The sequence below is a fragment of the Neltuma alba genome, unplaced genomic scaffold (genome assembly GCF_004799145.2).
Source record: "Neltuma alba isolate B1F8T4 unplaced genomic scaffold, ASM479914v2 tig00013708_pilon, whole genome shotgun sequence".
Taxonomy (NCBI): Eukaryota; Viridiplantae; Streptophyta; class Magnoliopsida; order Fabales; family Fabaceae; genus Neltuma; species Neltuma alba.
In genome coordinates this window covers 48710-58538 of record NW_021637868.1, presented here as the reverse complement: position 1 = coordinate 58538, position 9829 = coordinate 48710, and the positions used below count along the sequence as shown (strand labels likewise).

Here is a 9829-nt window from a genome sequence, read left to right as displayed (position 1 = left end):
CAGAGAGAAGGAAAATTTGCTTTCCTAGAAGTCCGAACACAAATAGTTGCGAAAATGGGTGTTTTTAATTATGAGCGAGCATGAGGCCGGGAGAGCATTTTGCCATCCAGGACCCAAAAAAAATCTACGGGGCGAGTCCCCTGTGCAGTGCCGAATGTCCCCAAACTTTTTCATCATCAAAAAAAGTAAATAAATTATTTAAAACACCTGTATTTATTGTTTTTAATAATTTACTTGAATTTTAGATTAATATATATTTTAATAATACACATAAATATTTTTAAGAGATAATATAATATATATTATAATTAAATAAGTTATTTAATTTTTTTAAACTCTCTAAATTAGACAATTGAGTATTATATTAAACACCTAAAATAGTAATAGTTAATAACAAACTTTATAAATAAAAATATATTTAATGAAAAATAATAAAAAAATACTATTAAAATTTTGATATCTCATACCATGAATTCAAATTTCAATAATCTCAAATCAATCATAATCCTAGCAAAAGACATCATTATTCCTCATTTCTTTTCAAAAAATGCCTCCAAACTATTTAAACTAAGGCTATGAGACTCATGAATTTAAGTAAACTTATAATAATGAGGTGAACTTAAATTACTTTCGATCTTAATTATAAGACCTCATTTATAATTTATAAATAAGGTTTTATACTTAGGATCGGATGTAGTAATATCTCTATCAATAAATATACTTTTAAAAAGTATATAATTAACTAATTAAAAATAAACAAAATATAATTAATGGCATAAATACATTTCAAATCGAAATCAATGAAATGAAATCCATCAATATTCATGACTTTTCCATATTCAATATAGAATTTTATATAAAGTTAATATATGAAGTTAAAACTAAATACACAAATTCATATAGGAAACAAAAAAGAAATAATTGCCAAACATGTCCTATCTCATATTATTGTGTATACATGTATAAAAAAATAAAAAAAGACATGTGCAACACGCCATGCTATATAGTTTAAAATATAAAAAATTAGTGTAAAATAATTTATTTTGCTATCTTTCTACCGTCTATAGGAAAATGCGGACTTGTGAATACAGTAGCGTACATCATAGCGTGAGTTCGTGATTCCAGTTCAACTCGCCACGATTTGTTCACCACTTGAGGTCAGGATTTATAATAAATTTTTTTTACATATTTATCTTAAATTATAATTAAAAAAATATTTACAAATCATTTCAAGCCACCCCAAAATTGGCACGCAAATCAATATGAGGAGAAAAGGTATAATCATAAATAAGTACGATTTCATGAGTCCAATTGCGATTTTAATAACAATGCCTCAAAGGGTAATTTTTGAATTTTTAAATAACAATAGTAGTAAATAATAAAAAAATAACAAAAAAAAGTTAAAAATTACTAAATATTAAATAAAAATATCAATAAAAATTTGTTGTTATTTATAAATTCAATACTATCAACACTAAATAAAGTGTTGTTACCAAAACTAATTTAAGATTTAGTAATTTTTAACTTCTTTTTTTAATAATAAATTCAAAGTCTAAATATACTGGATAGTTAGTACTAGGAATTTTTTTTCATAAATTTATTTAAGTAGGGAAATTCTTAACACAATTTTTTAAATTTTAAACTAAGAGTCATAAATAATTAAACAGCTTAGCTGTTTTCGAAGTCAGGTCACATAGGACTACCTCAAACAGATAATAAACAAGAGCCAGAGGATTTGGGAGAAGTTTGAAAAACAAGTTTATAATACTTGTATTTTTTATAGAAAAATTACTTATAAGTTTTAAGTAAGAAATTTGAATACAAATAATGTCTTTGAATTTTATCTCATACTAATAGATCCTAAGGTATTTGATATTTACAAATTTAATTACATTATTTACAACTTACAAGTCAAATGTAGCAATTTAATATTTACAAATCATCAATTTTTCTTTATGCTCATAGATTGACTGGTGTCATTTCTCGTTTTTTGTGCTAGTGACATGTGTCACTTCTAAAAAAGTTAAATTTGTAAATATGATATATACATATGTTTACTTTGATCTAATTATTGATGATATTTAAATTTTCATCTTTTCTGTACATTTATATTTTCTTTCTTGAATTGGACTTCCCAACATTACGAGCATGCCTCAACATAATTAGAAGATATAGCGCGTAGACTAATTTACCATTAAGTTATTTAATATTTATATCTATGTTGTCAATTTTTTTATAAGGTGTTTGGGTGAAAATTAAACTATGCTTTTAAAAGTAATTTTATGGTAAACATGTAAAAAGAATTTTGTTTCAACTTGCATGAAAACAATTTATAAAAATGCTTTTAGGAATCCAAACACTCCATTGCTGTGTGTCTATTTTTTATTTTACATGAATTTATGATTGAATGTTACTATTTCCGGTCTTTAATATAAAACCTTATTTGATTTTTATTTTGGTCGTAAATGTAAAATCTTAATTTACTTTATCTCTTATATTTATATATTTTTTCCTAACATAGTTCTTCTAATAATAATATTTTTAGTCAATACACTTGATTAACAATGATATTTTAGGAAAAACAATATCTATTTATTACAAATAACTAACTTAACTTATTTTGTTAATCTTTTCAGATTAGTTAACTAGCTCATATAATTAGAACCGGATGTAGTATTAATATTTTAAAATAGGTAATTAAAAAATTTAACAGATATAAAAAATTTGGCATGATTATTATCCTAATCTAACAAGTCAGGCAAGATCATAAGGAGATCAAAATTCTTCCCCAGATATTTAGGGTATGTTTGGCTCAATAAGAGGAAGGGGAGGGGAGGGATTTTAATAGAAGGAAAGGGAGGGGAGGGGAGGGAAGGAAATATTATTTGGATTTATGGAGGGGAGGGAAAATATTTTAATATGGATAATTTTGCTCTTATTTTATTTAAGGTGTGGGCATAATGATCACAACATGACAAAATATAGACATAATGGTTACAACATGACAAAATATGGGCATAATAGTCATAATATGACAAAATATTGCCATTTCCCTCCAAATCCTCCCAATTTTGAAGGGGAGGTTGAGGAGGGGAGGGGAGGGGAAATTTTAAAAATTTTTCCCTCCCCTCCTAAAATTTGTGTGTTGCCAAACAAGGAAAAAATGATTAAAATCCCTCCCCTCCCTTCCCTCCCTCTCAAATCCCTCATACCAAACACACCCTTAATGTGGGCCGCATTCTAAACCTTGAAGTCGAAATTTATAGTAATTTAAGTTGTTGATCCGAAAAAAGGATGACATAATCAATAATCAATAAATTGAGAAAAATAAAAAATGAGTTGAATTGGTGATGCGATGCTCTAAGTACAAGGAGCCCCAACATTTGTTCCCAAACGCTGCCACTTGCCAATATTTCCCACAAAATCAGACACAACGGGCAACCAAGAAAAGCCAAGCATTCGTCAAATTTCCAAATCACTCTCCGGCCATCACCCATTAACGTATTGCTCTCAACGAGCTTTCCAACTAATTATTATATCGGTGTCCCCTGCGTTTCGATCGTAAAAGTTTGTTCAATTTGATCACCATTTCGATGGCTTTCTTTGTGTTACTTGTGCAGCTGCCGTACCCAGAACCATGAGGGCTTTTTCTCTCTGATTATATCGGTTTTATATCAGATCCTTGTCCTATTTATTTATAGGTATGGGCCTTCTGCTTTGTAACCGCTGTTATCGGTTAATTGCTTACTTTGTTGATATAATTCAATCCTGCGTGCGTCTCTGTTTCTGGGCCTAATCCAGCTGGTGGGTTTTCTATGTTTGTCATAGTTTCATTTGATAATTCAGTAAATGTGTTGATGTTGATAAACGAAGTGTAATAGTAAACGTTGACGGTACTACGATCATTTGTTTGATACTTCGGGGAGAATGTAGAGGAATGAAAGTGATTTAAGCACAAATGCCAGCCTCAGTCCTTCGTCTTGTGCCTTTTCCCATAAACAGTTTCGTTTCCAATATCATCCAGAAACATACTAGTGTTAAAGTATTATATTTTCCGAGGAAGATTCTTTAACAATACTCTAGTCCATGAATAACGGTTGGGTTGCATTTTGAAACTGCCTGTATTAATTTTGAGAAGTGAGTTCCTGGCTTCTAGTGGAATTCTCAATGTTTTTTTTTTTTTTTTTGGGTGAAAAAATTCTCTGATTTAATACATCACTATAATTGCAGATTTTGTGTTGAAAGTGTGCTGCATGGGGATTCAGACAATGGGTTCTCAAGGCAATGGGCAACAGTCTCATTTGCAGCCTTCCCCATTGACAAGGCAAAGTTCATGGTATAGTCTTACACTTGATGAGGTTAAAAATCAACTAGGAGACCTGGGGAAGCCATTGGGAAGCATGAACCTTGATGAGCTTCTTCAGAATGTATGGACTGCTGAAGCAAACAAGTGTGTAGGGGTAGAAAATGAGAACTTGTCATCATCATCTTCTCTTCAGCGTCAGGCCAGTCTGACCCTGGCCCGGGCTTTGAGTGGGAAGACAGTTGATGATGTATGGAGAGAAATCCGACAAGGTCAAAAGAAACGATTTTCAGAGGATATAAGAGGTCCAGATAGTGAGATGACTCTAGGTGAAACAACCTTGGAGGATTTCTTGGTACAAGCAGGGCTTTTTGCTGAAGCTTCTATTAGTCCATCTGTGGGGTTGGATGCTATGGAAGCCACAACCCCACAAAGCATTCAACATAAGACAGGCTTGTCATCCTCCCCTTCATTTGGAAGTTTATCTGACACAAGACCAGGCCGCAAAAGGGACACTCCAGATGCATATGAGAAAACGCTGGAGAGGAGGCTAAGGAGAAAAATCAAGAACAGGGAATCTGCTGCCCGTTCACGAGCCAGAAAGCAGGTTTAACCTATATTGACTATAAGATTTGAGCAATTGATTAGATTTTTTTTATTCCCGCTTTTTGGAACATTATCTTGGATTGCTACTGATCAGAGTTGGATGGTCCAGGCTTACCATAATGAATTGGTTGGCAAGGTCTCTCGTCTAGAAGAAGAAAATACAAAGCTCAAGAAAGAGAAGGTAAGATTCTCATTCATATTTTTTATTGAATCATAAATGATTTCTTGTAGTTATAATAAAGGCACTTTTATTTTCTTTGGCTGTGAGTTTTATTGAGCATTTAGGTTATTTGATTACTATTGGTTTAGAGGAACAAACTTTCTCTCTCTCTCTCTCTCTCTCTGATTGAAAATTTATGGTTCATTGTATGCTGTGTATCGAGTTTTTTAGCACCAAGTGACCCATGATGTGAACTGTCTCTTCCTGGCAAAGATGACACGTTTGATACCTAAATTTATCACAATCTTTAGATATGAACAAGCAATCTTGAAATAATTATTCTTTGGTATAAATCATCTCCCTTTTAAGAAATCGCAACCACCGGAGGCTGAGTTAGGATAACATTTTGATAACCTCTTAGTTGACTGTCTGTTGATAAATTTTCGTCATACCTCCAATGCATGTTATTATTTATGACCAAATCCATGTCATCAAAAAAAATTTATAAGGCCTTGTAATGAGTCATCTTAATGAGAGGTGAGCTATAAATACCTATTTAGAACTCAATAACTCAACATTTAGATGAAAGAGTTGAGCTGTTAAATAAATATATACAATTTTTTTCATTTGCGGAAAGCTTTTAAGCTACGTTAAATCATGTCTTTATTCATACCCTTTAATTTTGTTGATGCCTTGTTCTATGTTACACGTACATCTATTTTAGCATCTTGTGCTTTAATCTGCCTTTGAATCTTGTATCCTACACGAACAAAGACCATGAACAGGTTTGTTATTAATTAGTGGTCATGGTATTGCATACCTGAGAGGTTTTATGTCCATAATACATTTGAATAAATTTAAGGCTTGTATACTCTGAGTGATGCAGTTCATCCCTAGCATCACTCTGATATATATGATGTACTTCAAAAAGTAAATTAAAACTTGGGTGCTTGAAAGATGCCTCTTTGTTCCATCTGAACCTCCACCTTAAAGGCCTCTCCTTGTAGTCCTAAGTGAATTTCTTCACTATTACAGTCCTCTCATTGACAGACATGTTAACTTGACCTATAGTTATTACTTGTTAAGCCTTAACTTAATCCCTGAGATATTGAAACAAATTCCTCTTCCTTGGAACCAATGTCATTATGATCATCATTAAGAAATCCCTATCTTTTCTCTTTATCTTTTGAAGAATCCATTTGTTCATCAAACATATCAACAGATGAGAAGAGGAGATTGTTATTGCCCTTTTTGTGTTGTTGATATGGATAATAGATACTAAGTCATTAAAAATTGATTTTCCAAGGATGGGTCAAGTGGATCTCTGGTGCTACCCTCTGTAAAATACTCAAATCAGGGTTGTTGTTGGCCTATTCATGCGTAGCCCCTGTAGCACAACTATTACATGCATGCACATAAATATAGGTCCTATAGTACAAAAACACTGTAGTTATATAAAATTTGCAAAGATAGGCACTTGACGTTGGACCAAGTATGCATATGAGCTATGGCACGAGCTGTAGCATGCTATGAATAACTAAGATATGGCTTAACAATATTCTCATGTGCCACTATTTGACCATATACATAAAATGTGAAGTTTTTCCTTTCCATTAGAGCTTTAAAAACATCAAAACTCGAGGGGCTACATCATCATAGAAGGGCAAAGTGATGAGATGAGTAAACCAAATGATTGTGTCTCTTAACTTATTGTTTACTCGGTTCGAGGACTATACAGTGATAGTAGTCACTTTGGAGGACTATAATGTGAAACTCCAAAAATGGAGGGCTAGGCTGAACAAATAAATATCTTTTTGACGACTTAAATATTAATTCACTCGATTAATAAATAATAATCTTCTCACTAAGGCTTCTATTATGGTTGTTCGTGCATCTATGATATTTCAAAGACAATATGGAATATGTTTGGGATTCAATTGGGATACATTATCTCATAGCTTTGAACAGCCCCTTAAAATGAAATACATATTAAAGTTGAGACCCAACAAACACCTTTTGCATAAATTTAAATATATTCACGCGGACAAAAATGATAATAGGCTGAACCACGTATGGCTATGGGGGATTTTTGATTGATTTAAATGAATAAGCCTTGCAAGCACAAGCGATGTTGGCCTTGTTAGTTGTTCTAGCTTTATCCGAGGGAGTATGGATAGCTTCCAGATTGGTTGGGAGGGTTGGCAACAAATTGCACCTCGTGCTTTGATCTACAAGGTCCAATTAAGTATTTATCTAGACCAAAAAACTTATAGGGAAAAAGGCTTGGTAATGTTGATGTGATTAATGGTTGTGAACTTTGGCACTTCTTGGAGTTGCAGAGAGGGATGCAATGTTCGTAAGCCATCTGGACACGTTACCACCTAATATGTGTTCGCTTTTGCAAGTGATGTAAATGTTCACACTTAATGGAAAAGCCACAACATTCTCAATCGTGGCTTTCACCTTAACTAAATAATTGGGCCGGGTCTAATGATTACATATCTGCACATGGATCCCCTGGGATTAATTGATGTGAATTATAAGTGGAAGTCGCGCATTCTGGCAATTCATGGATCACTTTCCATCTCATGAACAGAGTCTGTGTTAGCTTCTGCAAATGATGTAAATGTTCACACGTAATGGAAAAGCCACAACATTCTCAATCGTGGCTTTCACCTTGACTAAATAATTGGGCCGAGTCTAATGATTACATTTCTGCATATGGATCCCCTGGGATTAATCGATGTGAATTATAAATGGAAGTTGCGCATTCTGGCAATTCATGTATCACTTTCCACCTCATGAACAGAGTCTGTGAAGGGGACGGTGGTGAATCAATTAATTTGGAAGTATTGGAATTTTGGTCAGCCAATCTAGTGATGCTTTACTATAGTAATTACTGCTCTTTTAGTTATGTGCAATGGCCCTGGTTTTTCCCCTGCTTAATACTTACTTAGGAAAGTATTGTCATATAAAATGGTAAAAGTTCAATCATTTTCTTAACCTTCCTAAATTTGGTTCTTGGGTGGATGTTCACTTGACATATAGACTGCCACAAGGCCCTTCACTTTCTAAACTAATGTAACTTCCTTTCTCCATTAGTTATGCTCCCATTAGCTCAAGTAGGGCAGTATAATTAATGTTATAACAGCTTTGTTCTTATTGATTTTATGATGAGTTCATTGTACTAAATTTGACTGGCGCGATGACTGATGTATCAGAGTTTTTTAACTGCAAAAGTTGTGAGTGGCAATTATTCAAGTGTAATACAAATCTACCATTCTTTGGGAATCGTTGCAAGATGATTTTACATTTTCACTAGCACCACCAGAGCTCCTATGATTTCAGTTTTGGCCATTGTGCAGCATCTGCAAAATGCTAACTTCATTGTGAATGCCTTTCCTTTTGTAGGAGTTTGAGGAGAGGTTGACATCTGAATCATCACCTGAACTGACTTATCAGCTTCGAAGAACGAGTTCTGCCTCTTTCTGACATGACCTGCACTGAAGTGTTACTATTGTTCCCTATGTTCTAGGTTTTTAAGAGGGGCATGTCCAGGATTGCATCACCCAATTTCTCATCACTGTTGCAGATGGTGTGCTTTCTCGAATAGTTTGTTAAATCTATCTCTATAATTAACTAACTAAGGGGTACATATTGCAGCAAAGTTTAAATGTTCATAGACTTCAGCTTTGCTTTGCTGGAAAGCATGTCAAGAAAGACTGGGAGCTTGCTGAAGGGTTGCCTTTTTGTGTAATGATTATCCTTGTGTGCGGTGATATTGTAAGGTAATCAAGTTCTTCAAAGGCGACTTATAGAATTGAAAAAGGTAGGTCTTATTAGTATTTTTTGGTTTTCAGGATGATATTGTATTAAATTTTAGCTTGTATTTGATGGTAATGTTTAGGCTAAATTCCATCCTGGAGAAATGTGTGCGCTCATTGGAGTTATTTTCCAGAAAATTGCAGTAGCGAAGTAAAAGTTAATTCTTCATTATAGTTTTCTGGGGAAGTTTGCCCCATGATCTTGTTTCTTTCTTGCTACCCAACTTCTGCTTTTGTTTGTCAAGTAGGAGGTTCAGGACTTAGGGAGGAGGTAAAGATTGAACGCTCCTGATAGTCTAAAGCAAGTATTGCTGAAGTAGAGAGGGAGGGAGGGAGGGGGATTACTTCAATTTAGTTCAATTTTTCTCTTTCTCTATCAGTACTTTAGTTAAAATAGATTTCAAAGAATGTGTTCAGAGATCGAATTTGACATCTTTACAATTGAAAATTGGGGCATGGGAACTAATGATTGAGATTTACAAGTGGATTGAGAAGACAAAGATAAAGCTTACTATTGATTTCCTTTGTCTTTTGAGGTACTATGCTTAATCTCTAAATGTTTATTTCCCATAGCTGCTGGAGTCTAAGGGCTCTGAGGAGTGAGGACCAAAATAAGGTTGATATTATGCATTTGTTGTTATTGGGTTACAAGGTCCTGACATATTCAGAGCGAATGGATGTAGGGAGTCCTGTATGTCATTAGGCCTGAGCTAAGTTGTGAGATCCATGTTTTTCTGGCTGGTCAAAAGGGCCAAAAAAGGATCCATATATTTCACGGGAATTCATATAACGAGTCTTATTATTGACAGATGGCGTAAAATATAACATTTTATACATTAGATATGTAGATATGTATGCTGGGGTGCCAGAGGAAGGATGGAGAGTGAGCACTCTAATCAAAGTCTTTCGCACGGAGTTCCTATTTGATAATCTAAC

General features: G+C 33.6%; 1 protein-coding gene across 5 annotated transcripts; it reads left to right on the top strand.

The window, feature by feature from the left end:
* The first annotated feature begins 3382 nt into the window (after window positions 1–3382).
* On the top strand, window positions 3383–9080 carry LOC114738898 (ABSCISIC ACID-INSENSITIVE 5-like protein 2). Of its 5 annotated transcripts, none has more exons than XM_028926960.1 (5): window positions 3383–3501; window positions 3621–3701; window positions 4231–4910; window positions 5019–5090; window positions 8481–9080. In XM_028926960.1, exons 3-5 carry the CDS (start codon window positions 4254–4256, stop codon window positions 8559–8561), a joined length of 810 nt encoding a protein of 269 aa, XP_028782793.1. In that variant the 5' UTR covers window positions 3383–3501; window positions 3621–3701; window positions 4231–4253; the 3' UTR covers window positions 8562–9080. The 5 variants fall into 5 exon arrangements, 2 of the variants coding, with proteins under 2 accessions (XP_028782793.1, XP_028782792.1); XR_003739565.1 differs by having other exon boundaries at window positions 3419–3701; window positions 8481–8664; window positions 8733–9080; XR_003739567.1 differs by having other exon boundaries at window positions 3419–3701; window positions 8481–8857; window positions 8977–9080.
* The last annotated feature ends 749 nt before the right edge of the window (window positions 9081–9829 follow it).